The sequence below is a fragment of the Urocampus carinirostris genome, chromosome 18 (genome assembly GCF_059441175.1).
Source record: "Urocampus carinirostris isolate Australia breed hairy pipefish chromosome 18, RoL_Ucar_1.0, whole genome shotgun sequence".
Classification (NCBI taxonomy): domain Eukaryota; kingdom Metazoa; phylum Chordata; class Actinopteri; order Syngnathiformes; family Syngnathidae; genus Urocampus; species Urocampus carinirostris.
In genome coordinates this window covers 21,981,966-22,006,157 of record NC_142366.1, presented here as the reverse complement: position 1 = coordinate 22,006,157, position 24,192 = coordinate 21,981,966, and the positions used below count along the sequence as shown (strand labels likewise).

At 38.8% G+C, this 24,192-nt stretch overlaps 2 protein-coding genes across 2 annotated transcripts in view; one reads left to right on the top strand and one right to left on the bottom strand.

Moving 5' to 3' along the window:
* The first annotated feature begins 581 nt into the window (after positions 1-581).
* Positions 582-6,529, top strand: LOC148348644 (lipocalin-like). Its single transcript, XM_088321897.1, has 6 exons — positions 582-750; positions 1,756-1,895; positions 3,562-3,641; positions 3,770-3,883; positions 3,949-4,050; positions 6,323-6,529. The coding sequence occupies exons 1-6, from the start codon at positions 658-660 to the stop codon at positions 6,340-6,342; spliced, it is 549 nt and encodes a 182-aa protein (XP_088178023.1). The 5' UTR covers positions 582-657; the 3' UTR covers positions 6,343-6,529.
* A 1,309-nt stretch (positions 6,530-7,838) lies between these two features.
* The window catches only part of cntnap2a (contactin associated protein 2a), a 502,190-nt gene continuing 485,836 nt past the window's right edge, over positions 7,839-24,192 (bottom strand). The window contains exons 24-26 of the mRNA XM_088322778.1: positions 16,474-16,743; positions 14,766-14,837; positions 7,839-14,688 (exon numbers count right to left, since the gene is read on the bottom strand). Of these exons, the coding sequence (XP_088178904.1) occupies positions 14,489-14,688; positions 14,766-14,837; positions 16,474-16,743 (542 nt within the window). The 3' untranslated portion in view covers positions 7,839-14,488. The remainder of the gene's footprint in view (positions 14,689-14,765; positions 14,838-16,473; positions 16,744-24,192) is intronic.

The following is a 24,192-nucleotide window of genomic DNA, read 5'->3' as shown; positions in this document are numbered from 1 at the left end:
CAGAGAATAGCATGAAATCCACCCCTACCCCACCTACCCCTTTACTGATCCCTAACGCAAGTCACAGAACAGCTAAAAGTAAGATAAAAGCAGGTAGGCCAGTTAGAAAACAAAGTATAAAGGCTCTTTGAACTCAGTTGAGCATTGTTTACTCATATTTATTAGAGAATATTCTGATTTCAACTTTTTAAAAGCACCTCAAACGAAGCACCCCTACTTTGAGCACCTAAGGCATTTTTTTCCCAACCTGGGATTGATATTTTCACTTGACTTTTAAGAGTACCACAACTCTGATGAAAAATGTATTCTCCTCATAAGCAAGAGTTATGCTACAAGAAGTAAACAAAAAAACTCCCCCATCTTGCAGCACTTTGCACTGTTGCAAAACATGTGGAACAGGCCTTGCATTTAAAACCTTGTGGTGACTGAGACAATACGGGAGACCAAACCCCAAAAGCGCCCCCCACCCTTCTTGCTGGTGCACTTGTGTAACAGCAGTTTCGTTGCAGTGGAAGAAGGCCAAAATGTTTTATAAGGCGGATGGGAGGAGTCTCAAAACAGGGAAGGGGGGAAAGCTGTATATAAGCCTCATGGACTTGCCTGGTACCGCTGATCTCGTCACTAAACTACAAGAGCTGACTTAAAGACGACATCACGATGGACACAATCCTGAGGACGCTGACTGCACTCATGTGCCTGCTGGGTGCATACGCCGAAGTTATGCCTGTTGAGAATTTTGATCTGCAAAGGGTAAGCCAGAAAAACATCCAGAGTGGTGACTAAATACAACCTTGCACGGAGGCAAATTGAGGCAGGGATGCATATCAGTTTATACGAGTTTATTAGCAGAAAAAGATTGTAAATAGTGACAACTCAAATAAGCACACTGAATGTGCAAGAAGCAAGACTTTATTTTAGTTATTTTGATAGGCCACTTCTTGGAGCCTTTGACTTTTTCGCCTGATATAAATATACGCCAGTCCATATCGGTTAAATACTGAGTAAAATACATTTTTAAGCCTGTCAGTTAAATGGGCATAAAGTAGTGGCTCAAAATACCAGCTCATATTTTATTAGCTTAGTTCACACATAATTAAACTTTATAAGAATTGAATGACTTTGGTACCAACTTAAATATATTTTTAGTCTTGTTGGAATAAATAATACTAATAATGATGACAGCAATCACTAATCATTATTATTAATATCAATATTGGATTATTTTCTATGATAAAGAATATACACCAATACTAATGTTACTATTATTGTTATAATTATTATTGTAAAAGCTTACTGGGAGCAAACACATTCGATTACCCTTTACTTATCCTACTTAAACCTACTAAGGCATTCATCAGTCAAGTAACTCTAAACCACATTTCCATGATAACTTACCAGATTTAACACAGAAAACGCATGCGTTCCTAAAAATGTCCTCTGTCCAGTTTGTTCCTTAAAGGGCTTTTAAAAACACCAGTTTCCTCAAAATAATTTCAGGGAAAAAGATGTGTTCCTAAAAACTGATTCGTGCACACATACACACAACAGTTGGGCATGTTTTTTTTTTTTTTTTTAATTGCGACTCTAAATAGCAACTCATCATACAAATCTTCCCTCGCTCTATTCAAACTCGTACACCCACTCGTGCCGTTTTGGGTCAACGATGCGCATACATCCTGTGGTGATCAGTAGAAGAAGTTATCTGAAGAGGGGGATTTGAAATGCAGACTTCTAAATTTCTTTCATTTTTTTCAGATGGCGGGCAAGTGGTACATGGTTGGACTTGCCAGTGATGCTGCGTGGTTCGTTAACCACAGGGAAAACATGAAAGTGGGGACTACATTCATGGTGCCCACCGAAGGGGGGGACTTGGACCTCACATACGCCAACATTAAGTGAGTCAATCATATTCAGTGTTGGGTGCTTTACTGAACTAATAATTAGCTTTATAATTGTCAAGTCATGTTTATTTGTGACACCCTTAATCACAAAGAGTCTCAAAGGGCTGCACAGACCACAGATTATTGCAAAACCCAGACTATTATTACACCATCCCCTGATCTAAATCCTACATGAGGGCTAGGAAAAACTCAATAACCTCAACATGAGGAAAATGAAGAAACCTTGAGAAGGGACCGCAGACGAGGTAATCTCCCTTCCAGGATGACCAGGCAGCAATAACAAATAATACACAGATATAAAGAATAATAAAATAAATGAAAGAGAAGGTGTACACCAAGCAGAAGACGTGATTTATTATTTCTTAGCTTGTGCAATCTTGAGAGCTTTCAAACGAACTGTTAGCCGAGACACTCCATATCAATTTTGTCCCAAACCACTTGAAGATCTCCTTCTCTATTTCTGAATACATTGTAAGATGTCTACCCTGGATTCTGTGCTTACGTTTGCCCCATTGATATCCGGTTTGTTTGTTGTTCCTGTAAAGGCCACGCCCCCTCTGTGCTGCCTATCATTCGCCACTGGTGACACACAACCGAATATGTGCATAAAAGCTGACTCCGATTGGAGTTTTTTGTTGTATAGTTGCGGATTCAGCTTGGATGCAAGTATGAATGAATGAATTAAAACTTTATTTCGAACATTAAAATAAAAACGGAACAAAAACAATAACTCCACAAAATAATGTTACATAATATGTTCAAAAAGGGGTAGTAAGAAGCAGATGCTTATTTTCCCTACCCCTTCATCTTCCATATTAAATACACCAATGATAATAACGACAATAGTAATAATATTAATAATAACAGTTATGATATAACAATAGCAACAATAACAACAAAGTTAACCATAGTTGTAGACGCACTATTTCCAATCTCTCGTATCACTCATACCCCATATTCTTCATCGCTGTATTCCGCCAGTAATGTTTTTTTGTGTTTAAATTTGAACAAGTGAATAGTTGGACATTGTTTGATCTCGTCTTGTAAATTGTTCCAAATTTTGACTCCACACACAGACACACACATACTTTTCCTGGTGGTTCTCACCTTTGGGATTATGAATTTACTACAGCGCCTTAAATTATAATTTCCCTCTTTCCGAATGAATAATTTATGGATGTTTTCCGGCACTATGTTTTTGTTGACCTTAAATAGCAGTTGTGCAGTAAAAATTTTTACTAAATCATCCAATTTTAATCATTTGGACTACAGGAATAAAATATCAGTATGATCTCGATATCCTACCCTGTGTATGGTACTAATTGCACATTTTGCAGGATAAAAAGGGGCTGAAAAAAAGGCGAAGTATATACAGTAATGAGCTTTCTCATACTCTGTTCTTAAGATGGCGCCACTGTAACTGTATTCATGTGTACTTTGTAGGTCAATATAAACATGACCACCAGTCAGAAGATGTTGGTGGCAGATCGAAGGTTGTAATTGTCAAAGGACATGGTAGTTCGCAAAATGCAATACATGTGCACCATGTACCAACAGTTACGAAATTTTATCAATACAGTAACGCGTTACAGTACTCTTCACAGTGAAAAGTAACCGCATTAATACCGCCACTGCTCATCTTCTCTCCTGTTTTATAAAGGGACGATGGAAGTTGCTGGAGAATGACTCATTTGGCCAAAAAGACAGACACTCCAGGACGCTTTACCTTCCACAGTCAAGGTGTGTACAAAAAATATACAAGGATGACACAATGAATAAAAAAAGAAAGAAGAGGAATATAAAGTAAATAAGTGTGCAATATTCTTATTACATTGTTATTAACAATAAACTTTAAACTCCTATTCCAGTTTGGAACAACGACAACGACATGCGCGTGGAGAGCGTCCAGTATGACGAGTTTGCGATCATCCACACCATCAAAACAAAAGACGGCGTCTCTCAAGTTATGAACAAACTCTACTGTGAGTCATACTGTTCTGTGTTTTGTTTTGCTGAAAAGTATAACGGTGGGTGTTTCCTTTTGCAGCCCGTACTCCTCAGGTCAGTGCGGCCTTGCAAGAGCAATTCACAAACTTCTCCTTGGGGACTGGCGTCCAGGCTGAAAACATTGCCATCCTACCACCTGCTGGTATGTGTTTTTGACTCAGACTTTTTATACAGTGCTGTTCAAAATTATAGCAGTGCGATGTGACCAATCTGCATTTCCCTGGTTTTTAGCATTTTTTTCATGCAAAACAAGGTACCAGTGGTGCATTTGATTTGCTGAAAAGAAACAAGACCCAGCATTCATAATTCGCACGGTCCGAAGGCTGTGCTATTGGGGAAATAGTTCAAAAGGGGTGTGTCCAAAAATAGTGTGGAAACCAGTGTTCCCTCTAAGCTGCGCACATTCTCGGCACACAAGAAAGTCTAGCCAGCGCACAAAAATGAGGGCTCAAAATTACGAATTAAGAAGCGACTTAAGTCAAAGTTACAGTGCATGAAGGTAAAAATACACGGGTTCCCCTGACGTTGTGTCCTAAATGCAGTATTTTGAAGTCGCGTAAAGTTGAGTAAAGTTAGTACAGTTTGTCGAGAACCGGCTTCTTCGGCTCGGCTCACTATAAAGAACCGGCTCTTTAGGTTGTTTTTGCTTCTTTAATTCCAATATGACCAAATATTATGAAAAATTATGCACAAATTGACTTAAAGGAAGGGGGGAATAGAACAAAAAAGAAAAAATGCCAAATTGAAAAAGTAGTGAAAAGCTGAGAAAGAAAGAAACAAAAGGAAGAGAAAAAAGGAAAAATTTAGAAAAAAGCCAGAAAAAAAGAAAAAAGAAAGAAATGTAGGAAAAAGGTAAATAGATAACAAAAAGAAAAAAGCAACAGCTCGGAAAAAATAAACACAATGAGATTTTTTAAAAGGGATAAAAAAAGTAGGAAAACACACAGAAAAGAAGAAGAAAAAGTTTGTGTTGCATTCAAATAATTTCCAATTATATCAAGTGAATCTTGTTGCCAACATTGTACTTCCACTAAAATGTTAATATTATGCGACAAAATATATCAGGAAATATAAAGAAATGGATATCTTGTGAAAGAATTGTAAGAACAAACGACGTTTGTAGGCCGTACAACCTTTGCAATAGTACATGAGTCAATTCATTCAAAAGAGAAAAATAATTTTGCATTGCCGGAAACTCAGCAAAATGTAACTTGATGTCAAGTTTTGGACATGTTTGATAATTAATTATCTTGCCACACTTGGGATTATGGTTGCTCACTGTTGTTTGAAGCACTGCTCACCGACTTTGTGTGAACGCTCAGACTTGTGGAAAAATACAGGGAACATTGGTGGCAACCGATCGCTGACAATTTGGGGGAAGAAAAACACTGTTCGGGTTCAAGTGTGAACCGGGTTGCGCCTGTTTATATGCTTGAGGAAAATGGGTCATTCAAGACGCTGCTCCGTAGAACAGGTTTCTTTTCAAGTTGATTGGAGAGGGATAAACCTATAAAGAGGTGCAAAAGAATGTTGGCTGTTCAGCTAAAATAGTCTCCAATGCCTTAAAATGGGTAGAAAAAACAGACACGTGGAAGGAAATGGAAGAGAACTAGTAAAATGGACTGGAGAATAATGGCAAAGGCTCAGCTATTGATCAGGTCCAGGACGATCTTACACAGTCTGCAGTTACCTGTAAGTGCTGTGACAGTTAAAAGACTTCTGTGTGAAGCAAATATCTTTTTAAGAATCCCCCTCTGTTAAAAAAGGCATGTGCAAAAGAGGTTACAATTCGCCAAAGAACATATCAAAAGGCCTAAAGAAAAATGGAGGAACATTTTATGGACTGATGAAAGTAGAATTGTCCTTTTTGGGCCCAGGAGCCACAGACCGTGTGTGAGATGACCACCAAACTCCAATTGAAACCTCAGTACACATTAAAGACAGTGAAGCATGGTGATGCAAGTATCATAGTCTGGGCATGTTTTGCCTACTGTTGTGTTGGGCCCATTTATCACATACCAGGGATCAGTTTGTGATACTTGAAGAGGTTATATTGCCTTATGCTGAAGAGGACATGTCTTTAAAATGGGTGTTTCAACAAGACAGTAACCCCAAACACACCAGTGGATGAGCAAAGTCTTGGTTCCAAACCAATCAAATCAATCTCATGGAGCGGCCAGCCCAATTCCCAGATCTTAATCCAATCGAGAACTTGTTGGGTGAACTATTAGCCCAATTGCACAGCCTTTGCAGCGTGCCTATTAGGAATTCTGGGTCTTGCTTGTTTTCTGAAAATCTACTGCACTTGTTTGGCATCTGAGATATTCTGGTTAGTCACATAGTACTGCTATTTTTTTGTACAACATTGTTTGTTATGATCAAACATTTAAAGTCAGATTTTTTTCCTGTTGTAGCCGAGTGTCCCGAGGCCTGAAGTTTCATCTACTGATGAAGTCATCATGAAAATCCACTTCAAATTGCATCCAAGTATTTCCATTTCAAAAGCTTACAATAGAACAAACATGAACAGCAAGTGTTGAAACTGTGTTTTTTTCTGTTTAACTGCTGATTTTACTTTTGCTGTCCCATAAGCCAATAAAAAGATAATTTTGTAGTATTTATTTATTGTACTGCGTTTTATTTATTTATTTTATTGCCTTTGATGTCTATAATAGTCAATGGCAATAGTTAAATCTTTCAAGCCATCAAAAGCAGCGAATGAGTTAGGGTCATTATAACTAGAATTTGTAGTAGGTCATCAACTTCATTATGTCTGTAACTAATCCTTAATTTATGACAAGGTGTCACAACCAAAAAAAGAAACGACGGCTAAAAGCACAAGGAAGAATACAAACTACAGATACTCAAAGTGACCGAGCCGCATTTTTTTTAACCCAGCCTTTCGCAAGGTTTTTGGGGACCCATAGCAGCAAGATGGCTGACAATCATGTCAGTTCCCTCAATGTGTCGTCATGTTATATCAAATAGGGACAAATTTATTGACCAAGGTTTTTTATTTGTACGTTTTATTGATAGTTCATGCATTTTTCCTTATTTAAATCAATATATATATATATATATATATATATATATATATATATATTTTTTTTTTTTTTTAAATGAATTAATATTTTTTACAATTTGAAGGCGCTGGATAATACATGCTGTCCACTTAAAATGATTTTAAATATTAATATTAAATTCCAAGTACCGTAATCCCTCGCTATAACGCAGTTCACCTTTCACGGTCTTGCTGCATCACGGATTTTCGGCATGCACTGCGTTTTGCATTCTGATTGGCTAGAGTCCCCATTGTGGGGGGACATATATTTGTCAATTGCACAAATGCTTAAATAACAATATAAATACATTATATACATAATAATAGAAAATAATTAATTAGTATCATAAGCATAACAAGGAGGAAAACAGACTTTTACGACAAAATTAACATCAGCCTTTCATTCATCATATGAATACCGGCCATTCGTAGTCATAAAGAAAACTAGTTGCATACCTTTATCGTTTGCTTATTTCTCATCTTTTTCGAAGAAACTCACTTAGAAAACTCGCATACCGATAGCAGCGTCAGCCATGCAAGGCATCTACCTGCATATCAAGGGCACAGTTCTGAGGTCATGAGATCGAACCATCCTGTGTGGAGTTTGCATGTTCTCCCAGTGCTTGCGTGAGTTTCCTCCGGGCACTCCGGTTTCCTCCCACATTACAAAAACATGCATTTCAGGTTGATTGGCCGGTCCAAATTGTCCCTAGGTGTGAATGAACGAGTGAGTTATCTGTCTCTGCGTGCCCTGCAACTGGCTGTTAACCAGTTCAGGGTGTCCCCTGCCCGAAGATGGCTGGGATGGGCTCCAGCACCCCCATGACCCTACTGAAAATAAGCCATCATTCATCATCTGCACCGCTTAATAAAAGATCAAACACCCTTTATTGAACTCAACAGATCTTAAAAAAAAACACACAAAAAGCATTAGGTTATGACTTAATTTACTGTAACCTTATTCTTCTTTTCACAAAACTTGACTTCATCCACTGCGATTGACGGCGACATGTCATTGCCATTGAAAACGTTCAGTGCCGTTGACGTCTATATACGTCAAAGTGAGTGAATTCGATAAAAGAGCGTAATTATGCAACTTCGCAGATTGACTTAATGGATGAAATCTCGTTTGTGATCAAATTAAAAAGGCAGCCGGGTTTCTGTGGCATTACAATAGTACAGTTTGATCGAACACATTTGGCATCTTCTCCAATTGTAATAAAAACTCAAAACACAAACAGGGAAACACATAACGTGAAATGTTAGTCCATCGTTTAGAAATGAATACAAAAATGGCACAATTTTTTCCATTTCATTTATCCATACTGTATAACAACCGTATAACTAATTGATACTACCTATTACATGTTCAGGGCACAGCTACATTCAAACCAGCATCAAAGTGCATGCATGATTTGAGGAGATTTCATACATCTGGAGGCCGAATGGCTCAAAGGCACAAATGATTTGGAAACAAAATAATGACTAAATGCTAGACCTCCAAATTCAGCAAAAACCTCAACATTCAGTTATTATGTTTGATGTATAGTAACAACCCCACATCTTATAGTTCGTTATGTGAAATCATGACCGATACACAACTTGGGAAGGACGAATACAGATACCAGGACGAGTATTGGTCGTTAAACAACTGTATGACTAATTTGCCAATAAAGGGACAGTGTGTATGATTAAACCACTAGATGTATTGTGTGGTTCAACTGAAAACTAGTGCTACAAAAGCACAAGGAAGAATAAATACTGTATACGGAGTTTCAAAGTGACCAAAACACATTATTTCACTTATCATTTGTCGAGGCTTTTGGGTACCCGTAGTAGCAAGATGGTGGACAATTACATCAGCTCCAGCAAGGTGAGGCTCATGATCCGTAAAATATATCTATTTTGCAACCTACGAGTATTAAAAAAGTATCTTCATATTATAGTTCTGGTATTTTTGCTTATTATTAATATGAAAATTGTTTTTTGTAATGAAGGAAATATTTTGCTACCACTAGGAGACACTATATAATACACACTGTCCATTTAAAGGGACACTGTATATTATTTGACCATTAGATGTCACTGTTGTGTAGTGCAACCAAAAATGAGAGTTACAAAGCACAAGGAAGAATACAAACTAAGGAGACTCAAACTGATCAAAGCACACCATTTCCTTTATCATTTGCTGAGCATTTTTAAGGTTTTTGGGTACCCTTATTAGCAAGATGGTGGACAATTACGTCAGCTCCCGCTAGTTGAGTCTCTAAAAAACAAAAACCTATATTTCTCAGTATAAAAAAAACAAAACATGTTTAAATGAGTTCTTGTATTTATGCTTATTATTAATACACTGTCCATTTAAAGGGACACTGTATAACATTTGACCATTAGATGTCGCTGGATTGTGTAGTGCAACCAAAATTGAGAGTTACAAAGCACAAGGAAGAATACAAACTACCGAGACTCAAAGTGACCAAAATGTACAATTTCACATTTAACTATTTACCTGGCCTTTTTGAGGTTTTTTGGGTACCCGTAGTAGCCATATTGCGGAAAATTAGGTCAGTTCCCTCTAGGTGAAGTTTATCTAAATGAAATGCTTTTTTTCTCAACTGACGAGTATTAAAAAAAAAATCATGTTTATACAATATGTTGTACTATTTAAATCAATGTTTTTTTTAATGGATGAAGTCTTTTACTACTAAGAGACACTAAACAACACACACTGTCTCAATAACTAAATAAAATAAAACTATTTTTATATTTTATTGGTATTTAATGAAATAAACATGCACTCACCAGCCACTTTATTAGGTACACCATGCCAGTAACGGGTTGGGCCCCCTTCTGCCTTCAGAACTCCCTCAATTCTTCGTGGCATGGACTCAAAAAGGTGCTGGAAGCATTCCTCAGAGTTTGGTCCATATTGACATTTGACGGATGCACATCCATGATGTGAATCTCCCGTTCCACCACAACCCCAAAGATCCTCTATTGGATTGAGATCTGGTGACTGTGAAGGCCATTTGAGTACAATTAACTTATTGTCATGTTCAAGAAACCAGTCGGAGATGATTTCAGCTTTTTGACATGGCGCATTATCCTGCTGAAAGTAGCCTTCAGAAGTTGGGTACATTGTGGTCATTAAGGGATGGACATGGTCAGCAACAATACTCAGGTAGGCTGTGGCATTGCAACAATGTTCAAGGTGTGTACACAATAACACCAACATCACCAGCCGGAACCATTGATTCAAGGAAGGATAGATCCATGCGTTGATGTTGTGGAGGCCAACTTCTGACCCTACCATCCAAAAGTCGCAGCAGATGGAGACTCATCAGACCAGGCAACGTTTTTCCACTCTGTCGTCCAATTTTGATGACCTTGTGCAAATTGTAGCCTCAGTTTTTTGATCTTAGCTGAAAAGAGCGGCACCCGGCGTGGTCTTCTGCTGCTGTAGCCCATCTGCCTCAAAGTTTGACGTACTGTGCATTCAGAGATGTTCTTCTGCCAACCTTGGTTGTAACTGGTGGTTATTTGAGTCACTGTTGCCTTTCTATTAGCTCGAACCAGTCTGGCCATTCTCTTCTGACCTCTAGCATCAACAAGGCATTTCCACCCACTGGATATTTTTTCTGTTTCAGACCATTCTCCGTAAGCCCTAGAAATGGTTGTGGGTGGAAATCCCAGTAGATCAGCAGTTACTGAGATACTCCGACCAGCCCTTACCGCACCAACGTCCAAAGTCATTTAAATCACCTTTCTTCCCCATACCGATGGTCGGTTTGATCTGCAGGAGATCCTCTGGAGAATGTCTGCACTCCTACACTGAGTTGCCGCCATGTGATTGGCTGTTTGGAAATTGTAACGAGTAAGTGGACAGGTGTACATAATAAAGTGGTTAGTGAGTGTATTTTCTTTGGCACAAGGGAATTTTATGCACCAGTGTCAAAGGTATGTGGTGTTCCAATCAAAGAACCCTAAAGATTTGGGTATCGGTATTAGTAAGAAAAATTAGTATTGAATATCCCTGAAAAGAAAAACCTAATATGCAAATTTGACATAGTTGATTTAAGACACATGATTAGCTTATAAGTGTGAAAAAGTCTGGTCAATCAAAATAGGTTATAAAAGGTGTTGAGCTAAACAAAAGCAACAATCGACGATTTTCTAATCATGCTTGACGAAAAACCAACACGACTCGAACAATCGAAGTTTTTGAAAATAAAGCATTTACATACATTGGCAAATTCATGATAAATATTTTGATCAGGCTGAAGGAGTATTATGGCTCTATCACCAAAAAGAAAAAAATATACAGTATTCTCAAGTACATTTGTTTAAACAGAACAGTGTAATATTGGGATTAAACATGTATTATTTTTCCACACGTTTTGTTAATTTAATATCATAATTAATATAGACTGGGGCAGCACGGTGGAGCAGTGGTTAGTGCGTGTGCGGCACAGTTCTGAGGTCATGAGATAGAACCTCCTGTGTGGAGTTTGCATGTTCTCCCCGTGCTTGTGGGGGTTTTCTTCATTTATTTGTTGGTAAATATTCCATTCATTCAGTTTTTGTTTAGTCTTTACATCGTTTCGAGTGGTGTTTTTAGTTTGCAGTTGGTAGAAGTACTCACCAGACCTTGTTTGAACAAAGGACTGGCGTGACGTAGAGATTTTTTAACTACTTACTATTTTGCCGTAGCCCAGCCTCTTAGAATTTAAGGAATTGTCAGCCATTTTGACTACAATTTGTTTGTTTTCCGTCAAACGTTTTATGCCAAAGAGAACACACGGAGGAAGAAAAGTTTGTTTTTCTATTATACAACAGACGACGGGTATGAAGTGGGCGGGATTCTGCATGACTCTAAACAGCTGCTGTTGGTTTTTGTCCCCCCCCCCCAAATGTTTAAAAACACTGAAAGCTCGTCATTGCCTGGATAATGATCGCTGAGTTTGGCATTGCACTGCAATTGCTGATTAGAAAACTCAAATCTCTTGCCGTGGTTTCTTCACCAAAATACGGGTATGCTGCAGAGACAGAATGTCATGATTACAGATTTGAATCACCCGTGCCCGCTCATTTGTCGCCAGCCGCTGCGGGCTATCTGATTGGCTCCCTGTACCTATTTAAACTCAGCCCTGTCACTTCCCTGTTGTCAGTCGGTCTGCGAACTTCAGTGTATACTAGGCAAGCCTTTTTTGACCTTGACTCCCACCTGTCCCGTTTTCCTCCCGTCTGTCTCGGCTACGACCTGTTTTGATCCTGACCACATCTGCTCTCTCGTCCCGGCTTACGACTCGTTTCCGGCCCCGACTTGCTCTCCCAGTCCCATCTACCGACCAGTTTTTCCGTCCCTGACACCGCCATCGCTCGCTACAGAAGATCCACTTCCGTGTTTGGATCACAATCCGAGTACGAGAGCGACTTGCTTCCCGCATCCAGCCAACACTGGATCGTGGGCGCAGCCCTTCCTCTTTCCTTCAATAAAACTTGTGGTAAACGCTACGCAATTGGGTCCTGTTTCCGTTCTGGTCCTGACACAGAATCTCTTCCCAATTTTGTTGGCAAATCCCAAGACATCACCTTACAGAGGCTGGAACAGAACCTCTTTGGAGGTGGTTCCATCAAGGAAGTCTGTTAGACCAGTTTGTCACACAAGAAGTGTAATGCATCAGTGTAGAGAACGGGTACTGTGGAAAAAAGACAGGATATAGCTACTGTCCGAAAATAATTAGCAAGTTTCTTTGCAGATATGAAGATATTTGGGGATTTTAAAGTCAGTTTGGATTGTTTATACCACGACTTTGTTGGCATATAGGGAGTCTTAAAAATCCAAAAAGAAACCGTTTGAAGATCGATGTTAAGTATTTGTAAGAATCTAGTTGGGTGAGTTATAATTACATAACAGAGGGATTAACTTTTCTGAAAATAGAATGGAAACAAATTCCTAAAAAGATACGATACTTTACGATTACATTACTTGAAGGAGCTGTATGGAAATTTGATTTTTTTTATTACTCGCTGCCTCCATCTACTGGCTTGTGTCATCATTGCAGCATCTCTTAGCTTCCTCATGATGCGCGTGCAAGGATGTGCATTTCTTTTTTCATGTTCTTTGGGGTTTGGGTTGGCATTTGGACTGTACTTGAAACAGGACTCTTCTTACTTTCAGATTTGTTGAAGCTACACTGTCAAATATGAACAAAGAAAATGCAGGGACGAGCATAATGTCACTGCAGCAGTTCCCCCGGGCCCTGTTCTACCTACCCAATGTGTTCCGCCCTGAACAGCTCTGCAAAAATTAAGAAAAGTAGACAGGCGCGATGGAAAATAAAGCAAAAGGGCTCTTTGAACTCAGTTGGGCCTTGTTAACACATACCTATTACAGAAAATATCTAACGCTCAACCTCAAACAATATACCCCATTTGTAAAGGCGGTAACTGTAACTTCAAAATATTCTACTTTCTGATGCCATCTTCTGGCTGAAATCATCATGGGAGCCTGCTTGTATGGCACGTGCACGTACATGTCTCTTTATACCCGCTTGAATAAACTCTTTTTATTCATCTTTTTGTGGTTTAAAATGGCATTTGTCCTTTTCTTACTTTCACCATTTTCATCCTAGAGAAAAATGAAAACATCAAACACACATTTGAAATCATACTACTCAAACCCATGCACCCCTGCCTCCTTTCTTCCAGCCTAATGCGCTCTGTGGCCGAAACACCGATGAAAAAGTAAGATAAAATCAGATAGGCGCTGTGATTTAAAATAAAATAAAGGCTCTTTGAACTCAGTTGGGCATTGTTAACACATACCTAATAGAGAAAATATTGAATTTTAAACTTTTTAAGGACACCTCAAACTACGCACCCCACCTTCAGGGAACCCTATATTTATTGCACATCCATAGAACGACACAGTGGTTGATAAATTAGCGTTGTAGTATTTTTAGTTCACTCATCAAATACTCCTTCGTTTATTCCTCACAAGAGATGCAATAACACTCCTTCAAAGATAGGTTTTTATGTAATGGACTCTGGAAATAAACCTTTTACTAAAATAAACAAGAATTCACAGAGGCAGGCTGGTGCAACCACAGTCTGCAAATGGCATGATAATTTGATCATTTTTCGTAATAGATATATCATTTGTTAAAAAACAAAAAAACATAGGCTGTGTCCTATTGCACAACCTGGTAAATTGAACTATTTGTCTTATAATGTATTCAAATGACTCTGTAAACTCCCAAGCACAATACAAAGGACAAGCCAGTTAGTATTTACATTGACAGTCTTGTGCAGCAACACTCGACTGAGTCCCTCATAATTTCCACACTTAATAAAGATATACAGAATATATAAAAAAGCAAAACAAAAACCTTTTACAGGTCTCTCTCTCTGTCTTTGGGAGATTATAGTCCTACTTAAAGACTTGTTATTTTTTCCACCACAAGTCCTTTCCGTGAACCGTCTCCTTCGTGTCCTCACGTCCTCTGTCAGAGTCACGTTAGATGAACCATTCCTTCTTAGACTCCTCGATGGCCTCCGGGTTTTCGGTGCCGATAATGGCCGTGTCCGCCGACTCGCTGGGGGGCTCTGCTGTGCTTTTAGCTTCATTGGTGTGGTAGGTGCCTTTGTGACGGAACATGTAGCGGATCAGGAACACCAGAGTGCACAGGATGGTGAAGATCACCACGGCGATGATCCCTACGATGGAAAAGGCAGAAAGACGTAGGAAGCGATGCAACAAGAGACAGGGTAGATGCCATGTGGATTAACCGTACCTCCGATAATCGCCGAGTCTCGATTGACTCCGTCTGGAATGACTCTTTCTTCATTGAATGGGAATTCTGGATCTGAGGGGGATTAAGAGTTAGTATTATCTTGATTGTATTTAATAAGAACAAGATAATAAGAGACATAGAATTCCAGGATAAAGTCAAGTCAAGTCATGTTTATTTGTATAGCCCTTAATCACAAAGCGTCTCAAAGGGCTGCACAGATCAAAGACTATTGCAAACAATTATTACAAAAAACTAAACATAATTTCAGGATAAAAAGGAAAATATATTTTCAAGATATTGCTTGGATTGGATTGTTGGTTCAGGCCTCTCAGATAATTAATTAAAGACTAGAACTGACTCACCGGGTTGCTGTGACTGTCCTTGCTTTGTGCATTCCTATCAACAAGCATTCTTGCAAACATTATCTACTTTGAACCAGTTAAGAGCATTGGGTCCCACATTAGCACATTGATGAGGCTGAGTCACACCCTTTCGTGTTTTGGCAGCAAAGACAGTATAAGATTAGGGGATTGTTCTTTAATATCCACACCCTTTAAGGCGGATATGTATTTGTAACCTAGGAGATTTAATAAATCGAAAGAGCTCAGAGGAAGGCTTTTAGAACGGAATGGAATTATTATCTAAAGTTAGGTCTCTCCGCTCTTCTTGCAAGTTCAAAGTACGTAGATATCTTCTCTACTTATTTTAAAGATCTACTAAACTTTAAACTTAAATCTGGCCTAAGAAATAATTGCTGCCGTACAGTAGTGCAATAAAAGAATTGCACAGTAACATTTAGCAGTGACATAATTCCAAAATGAGTATAATTAAGATATGAATTCCCATTTTTCTATGCAGGCAATTTAACAGTCTCGTCCACTTGTTTAGGTTTGTGGTGTCCCTTGTTTTAAGGGACGAGTAGAGCAAAACTAAAATGAATGACCTTAACCATTGCCGGTTTTGCTGACAGATATAATAAGACATACGTGGCTAAACTGATTTCATTTCCGCCAATGCAATGCTTTAATTGGTTATATACCCCTTAATACAAATTTGGAAATATGCATTTTGACCTTCTTAATTTTTAGCTACATACACCCCTACTTACCACCCATCCATCCATCCATCAATCTTTCCACCTATCAACCTAGTTACCCAACACAACCCAGCACACATCCTACCTACCTACCTACCTGCCCGCCCGCCTGTATGCCCTCCCGCCCACCAACCTACCTACCAACAGTACTTACCTAATGTAATTCCTACTGACTCAGCTATCTTACCGGACAACCTACCTCTTACAGACTCACTCACTTACCCACCTACCGATCTACCTTCCTAGCCACCTGCCTACTTACGTACCTACAATGCCTATGTACTGTACATTCCTACTGACTGACCTACCATTATTATCTTAACTCACCAAACTACCCACCTACTTACTAACTGACCTGACGTAACAACCTATACAATGATCCACCTAGTCTGGAAAACTGGAATGGAAAAATGCGGACTAAGATATATTTTTTATTCAGAGACTACTTCTTTCTTAAATACTTAGACCTCTTCAAAACATTTGACCTTATTCATAAGTCATTGTCACTTACAGGTACACGAGGGTCAAGAACTTCCTTGATGTACGAGAAAACCACGTGTTGGCAAAATGTTCTGATTGCATTTTAACAAAGGCTACATTAGAAATCTTGACCTGTGTTGTCCAGATTCCAGGGGTCCGTTGCAGCCGACATTGGTGGGATGGTGAGAGGCGATGCCCCACAGTTGGACTCCACCAATTTCCCCTGGTAAGACGCAGGTAAGCTAGCTGCAAGGTGCCCTTCTTGCACAAGTGTTGTGGGGGCGTTGCTTCTCAAAGCAGACTTTAAGGGGGCTATTCCGTTGAACTGCACCCGCGACAGACAGCCAATGAAGCCTGGTGTGTTGTAATGCTCGATCAACTCTGGGTCAACGTAGCCCGTTTCTAAGAGGAGAATGAATACATGATATGATGCAAAATCAAGAAAAATTTCCAGCAAAATACAACATAGTGACTCAAATGCACAGTAAACGAGAAGCTAGTCAGTTAGGTTGAAGCAAAAACTTTGCTTTTAGCTTTTGCAAAATTAGCTGAAGAACCTTTGGGATAATTCTGTTACAGTACGCAAATCCCTTAACCAGCTGGGTCGTTGGGGCACCACTTCCTGTGGTGTGTCTTGGGCAAGTACAGCCTGGTGGAAACATGGTACTGGTTTCCAAGGTTACTAGAAGCAGGATAAGCCTCCCGATGTGACTCACATACAGCACATATATCATTTGGCCACCATTGTTTTTCAGTGTTAAGCGTCATCCATCTTCCATCCCAAACTATGACATCATGCAGTTATTTAATGCATTGCAGCTGCATGAGTGGAACCCACCCTTAACAGAACACAACGATAACTGAAACCATAATGCTGAAACAGTAAAACAGCAGTATTATTGAGCAGAACTTCATCATTTTCATTTAAATCCAGATGTGAACAACACAGGAGTGTGTAGGCCCGATATTGATTATGCTGCTAGGAATATCGACATCATTATTATCCTTGCCACCCACAGACATTATGTCTAGGGTATATATGTGAGGGCAGAAACCAAAAGAAACGGTCTGCATACTAATGACCTTGATGGTTGCTCAGCAACATTCTTATGAGTCTTAGGGCAGCAATGTGCTTTTCGATCCTTTACGTCTTGAGAATATGGAGGATATGTTGGTGCAGAAAGCACACATGCAGAATACAAACAAGTACTTATATAAATACTGATAAATAGAAATCTGTTGCCAGTGCATGTGTTGCATAGGTGTGGCCCGGAATACTAATAAGACGAGTCTCCAGGGAAGTCTCTGCCTTGCATTTGGAACAGGGGTTCAGTAAATGGTCAAAGATGTTTCCTGTTTCTGTTTCCTTTTATTGCAGTTATCACATGGAATGCTCATCAGCAATTTCCCCGAAAGTCATCTATTTTTTACTGGGCTAACTGTATTTGGGATTTGGGTGAGGCTAGTCAAGGATTACGACATTGTCCGTCCGTCCATCCATCAATCCATCCATCCATCCATCCATCCATCCATGCATTCCTTTATGCATCCATCCATCCATGTATTCCTTCATGCATGCATCCATCCATTACTTCAAGAATCCATCTACCCATGCATTTCTCCATGCATTCATCCATCCATCCATCCATCCATTCAGGCATCCATCCATCCATCCATCCAGGCATGCAGTACTTCATGCATCCATCCATCCATACATGCATACCTTCATGCATCCATCCATTCATGCATGCATTCCTTCTTCCATCCATCCATGCATTCCTTGATGCATCCATCCATACATCCATCCATCCATGCATTCCTGTTTGCATCCATCCATCCATGCATTCCTGTTTGCATCCATCCATCCATGCATGCATTCCTTCTTGCATCCATCCATCCATGCATTCCTTTAACCAGTATTTGCTAGCTGTATCCTTTCTTATCATTACTTTCCCAGCAATGGTCTTTTGCCTTCACTCATCATACAACCTTCAAAATCCAGCATTTGCAGGGGATCATGCATATTATAGCCAATCACATTAAATGTCATCGTGGATATATGTCCTGGCGGTCTGCGATCTGCTACTTTGTCCCGTTTTTACTCCTTTAGGAGATTTTGCAACTCCAAACTGTAAATTTGGACTACAGAGCACACTTGAATGAAAGTCACATGCTCCAATTCAAGAACAAAACTCAAATTTGGCTTCATGCAAACCGCTTAAACAGACATGAATATGAACTTACTCATATCCATTTCTTACATTTTAAACCCGGCGCACAACTAACACAATTTTCAACTACGTACGTTCTGCTCTGAGTTGATTACGTAGCGCGTTTTCGGATCGTGTGAACATTCAAGATGGTGATTACAAAGACAAGCATGTATTTACTACTGCACTGAAAGAAAACGCGAATGAGTACTGCATGGTGTAAAATTTGGCTCCTATATTTCTAGAAGACAGCAGCAGTGCAACATTTCTGTGTACGATACAGTAATCCCTGTATTGCTGTATAGTGGTTTACTTTTCGCGTCTTGACTACTTTTGGGATTTTTGCTGGATATTGTGTTCTGCCTTCTGACTGACTAAACAGTCGCCCTACCTCTTTTCTGCCTGTGTCTGCCTATGCGGCAATAATGGCTTGACAAACCTACATTAAGTACACACGAATCTTTTTCAATTTTGTGTTTATGGAACAGCCATCGTGTCAACTAAACACCGACAAAAGCACCAAAAGGCTTTTTATTACCTATAAAGTTAGACTCGACATGTTAAAGGAAAGTAAAAGCATTTTTTGGGCCATATTTGTAGTTTTCCAATAACGTTCACATGATGGCAGCAAGATTATTTTTAAAATGCTAGAAGTTATTTGTAAACAAAAGGGTTATCAAGTACAGTACTAGGTATTTGTTAAACAAATGCTTGAGCCTAGAAATTGGTTATTTCATTGGATTTAATGTACAACAGAGTATTTGATGAATAAATACATGTTTCCACTTTGCAGGTTTTGACTAACGCAACTCAGGTGAAGTGAGAGATTGCAACACAGACGCGTCTTTTTGTGTGGTTTTCATTGGTGGTTACAGCTGCACTTGAACGAATTGCATTCACTTGTTATTGTTCCTTGAGAATGAAGGGAATTTTCTGCGACCTGATATTGACGCCGATGATAAGGAAAGAGAAGTGTAGGGTTTTTGATCCATAAATTCCACTGCTGTTCAATTCGAATCTATAAATTGTGGGTGATAAAGTTGTAGTAATGTGATTATGTATGTAAATGTATAACAATGAAATGAAATGATCTACATTTATATAGCGCTTTTCAAGTCAAGACTTCCCAAAGCGCTTTACAGTGTGCTTCACATTCCCCAATAGCGGCCGTTAGCATCCATGTAAGGCGCTAACCTGCTTATTGGGGGCATTAGGGGTTCAGTGTCTTACCCAAGGACACTTCGACATGTAACACGGAGGAGCCGGGATTCGAACTGCGATTTCTTGATCCCAAGACGAGCTCTCTACCTCCTGAACCACTGCCACCCCCAATATTACCTTCCCTTTTGCTCCTGTTATGTATTATAAGAATACTACTGGCAAAAACATTTACCTTTTTCTCCTCTAGAAGGGCCTCATAAATGTTTCCAGACGTTACTGCAGTGTTTTTTTACTTAGAGCATATGGGTCGTGGAAAAGAGCACAAAAAATAAATAAAAAAAGTCGCCGTATTTGAAATAGATAGCAAAAAATAAAGGCTTGTTGTCTTGGAATTTACAGTGAATACAACATACACAATTCAGTTTTTCAATCCACTTGGCAGGAGATTGTGTCTTTGCAATGGATCATAACAAAATAATTGCGTTGAGATCCAACTGCACCGAAACATATGCGCACAATAGCCCCAAGGTCAGAATGCTGTGCAGTCAAATTCACCCTGCAAGCTTGCAAGTCACCGGAGTAGCATGAATCATTAATGCCAGAGAATAATACACAGGTAGGGGATAGATTTCTGGAGATGTGCCGTTATTTTTAGCGAGGTGGGGCATAAAGATGTGGGTCAAGCAAGAAGGGAAGATGGAGACATCTGCAGAGAGGGTGTGGCTGCTTCTGCAGTGGTGAAAGTGGAAATGCAATAGGTTGATAAGATGCGTGTGAAAGAGATGAGAACAAGAGCAAAGATCAAATTGTTTCCATGGCAACAAAAGGAAGCTGAGGCAGGGATGAAAGAAGGTGCTGATAATCAAAATGAGAATTACGTCACACATTTATGAGGGACATGAAAGTACCTCAATAATGAGACTATACGTTAAAATATGAAATTGGAAACACAGTCCAGCTTCATACGTAAAGAGACATTGTGTATTACTTAGTGCCTCCTAGTTGTAAAAAGAAAATAATTTATTTAAAATACAGTATACAATTCAAAGGTCCATGCAATGAGAAAAATCTATTGGATGGCTTGACCAGCAGTTAGCTTGCAAATACTATCCCTCATTCTGTAATTTGTGGATGATGTATAAGCTAAATCAGAATTCTTGGTCTCACTATCGCCCTCAGCCGTGAGGCAAGAAAATTGCGTGCCTAACTCTTCATCACAGCAAAGAAATATCTTTCAAACTAATTGTTTTATTGAAATTGTGATAGTAAAAAATAAGAACTTTAACACTGAATAAATATAACAATTTAATACATTTTTAAAAGGACATTGTGTATTATTTAGCGCCTCCTAGCTGCTAAAAAAACTTCATTTATCTAAAACAATAATATTGAGTTCTATATCAAGCAAAAATACATGAACTATCACATAAATGTGCATTTTAACCTACTTGTAGGTTGAGAAATTAGTATTTATTTGACATAATATGAGGCTCACCTGAAGGGAGCTGACATGATTGTACGCCATCTTACTGCCCCAAAAACAACAAAAACCTGGGCAAAATAATGAGAATTGGTCACTTTAAATCACCCTATTTTGCATACTTCCTTTCGTTTTATGAATATAATTTTCAGTTCCACTACACAATACGACATCTCCAAAAATACATTTAATAAAACTAAATAATATATTATTTCATGAATTTGTTTACCACTCAAATCATTTTTTAAAATAAATAAATAAATAATTTAATATTTTATCCATACAATTTATTATTATTGTTTTTTTCTCCAAGTAACAATATCTTGTAATTATAAATTTTCTATCCAAACAATACTTGTAGCTTCTCAATGCATAAAGTACAGCTGAACATTAAGAAAAAACGAGTAAAGTAATAATAAAAAAAACAGATACGATTTCATTTATGCTTAGAGCTCCATATTGCAAAAAATCCAGTTAAAATGGAATAATACAGCAAAATATAATAAAAAATAATAGTGAAAAACACAATAACAAGCATCAATAAAATAAGCAAAATTAAAATAATATTTTTCAGAGATGTTATGATAGTATTTATTTTTATACTTCTACCCTTAACCTTTTCCAAATTGTGGTATTTTATACATTTTCTTGCACCATCGGATGACAATACATTCTATCCTGTCCTGTCCTATCCTAACCTATGCTATCCTATTCTATCCCTCAACAATTTTCACATACAAAATTAAAACAAACTAAAAACATATATAATATAACAATACATACAGTATAATACTAAAGTGATATTAAGCTATAAATCTATAATAACAAAGTTAAGGAGACAAGTGAGATTCTAAGTAAACATTGCTGTTACATGATGAAAAATAGACATTACACAGGTTGGTTAAACTGATATTGGATAACATACACCCACATATCAACTCACACTTGTAATAACAGAGTAAAAATATGGCGCTGTCCTGCTTACCTCTCCTTTGGTAGCAGATCTCAGTACACAGTGTTGGCAGGGATTTCCCCCCCTTTTTGCCATTCTCTCATCCCTCTCCCTCCCTGACACTGCAGTGCGGACCACCCCCCGCTCTGATAGCAGCTGGTCGAAACCCCGGCGATTGGAATTGACACCAGAGTGGATCTGGATTTATGGAAAACATGAAAACTGCCGGGATAATCCCCCTCAAGATTGAAAATGGTTGAGGATTTTTAATACATTTTATTATAGATATGCCGCGGCAGTGACGTGCGGTCAGAAGAGGCAGGTGGAGCTGTGCCTCACTTGTCATAATGGAAATATTAAACTGAAAATGGTTTTAAATGGTTATATTTGTTCTGAGTTGAAGTTACCTGACATTTAATTTCATAAATTGGGGATTTTTTTTCTCAAAATGGCTGAATTTTCGAATTACATGATAAATATTGTCAATACAATGAGTATGTAAAAGTTTATTGTGCTGAACGTATGCAGATGCGGAGTGAGGCATGCAATTTTCAGGCCTAAAGGCAGAGGGCGATAGTGAGAACAAGCGTTCTGATTTAGGGCACACCTCAGCCTCGAACGATAGCATCATTAATAGTATCAGGACGCTAATACCAGGTCAAGCCATCCAATATTTTTTCTATTTATTTACTCCTCTTTTATTTCCACTTGAATGTTTTTAATATTTAATATTTTAGTATAATGTATAATTTATCAGACTATTATTTCTATTATGAACAGTACTGACAACTATTTTTGTAAAAGTAAGTATAAACAAAACAACGATAACAATCCCCACATTACATTGTTATTGAATTGTTATTGTTATTAAGATAATGAATAATAAACAATAAATAAAATAAAAAAATAATAATCATAGCAAAACAGATGCAGATTGAGGCATGGTATTTTTTGGCCTCATGGCAGAGGGCGATACTGAGACCACTGATTTTACGCTTACCCCAGCCCTCAAAAAAATTAATTTGTGACAAAGTTATTAAGATTTTCTTTAAGAAAGGGAGGATTGCTTATCTATTGATGCTTTTATTCAACTGATTAGTGCCTAGACTTAATTTCCAAGTTAATGTCATGATTACTGATGCAACTCGGATGTGCCCGCTCTTTTGACGCCAACTGCCGCAGGTTCTGATTGGCTCCCGATCAGTATTTGAACCCAGTCCCGTCTGTCCCCTTTTGTCAGTCTGACTGCGAACCTCAGTGAACACTAGGCAAGCCTTATTCAACCCTGGCTCCCAACTGTCCCGTTTTTTGCTCTCGTGTGTCCCCGGCTTCGACCCGTTTTTGGTCCTGACCATGTCTGCTCTCCTGTCCCGGCTTCCGACCTCCTTTTGTCCCCGACTATGTCTTCTCTCTTTTTCTGGCTTACAGACTCGCTTCCGACCCCGACTACATTTTTGCTCTCCTGTCCCGGCCACTGACCCGCTTTTTCCGTCCCTGACACCGCCATCGCTCGCCACGGAAGATCCACTTCCGCGTTCGGAGCACAATCCGAGTACTAGAGCGACTTGCTTCCCGTGTCCAGCAAACATCGGATCGTGAGCGCAGCCCTTTCTCTTCCTTCCAATAAAAGCTTGTGAGAAACGCAACGCATGTGTGTCCGATCTCCGTTCTGGTCCTGACAGTTAAGGTGAGACAATAAAATCTCTTCTTTTTGATACTACGGTTTATATATCTCTTTCTCTGCCATTCAAATGAATGAGATGTAGATTCATTTAAATGTATATCTGACTGTGCCTCACCAGACATGAACTTCACCACACATCATTGTGCTGTGGAAAAACATAACAGCATCAATTGATAGATTTACTTTCTCAGATTAGAGTCGGACTTTTGACTCTAAAAGCTTAAAAACAACATTTATTTCTCAACTCAAGACAAGTAAATCAATTTCCCATCAGTGTAGAAAGTATAGGTAACATTCGTGTATTTGGATAGAAGACTTTGCAAAGGCCGATAACAGAATCAACGTGATGCTTGTGTCAGTTCAA

Excerpts from the sequence above, each read along its gene's own strand:
- LOC148348644 (XM_088321897.1), top strand. The coding sequence starts at position 658 with ATGGACACAATCCTGAGGACGCTGACTGCACTCATGTGCCTGCTGGGT. Across the intron at positions 3,642-3,769 it reads CTTTACCTTCCACAGTCAAG|TTTGGAACAACGACAACGAC; the intron begins GTGTGTACAAAA and ends CTCCTATTCCAG. Across the intron at positions 3,884-3,948 it reads AGTTATGAACAAACTCTACT|CCCGTACTCCTCAGGTCAGT; the intron begins GTGAGTCATACT and ends TTCCTTTTGCAG.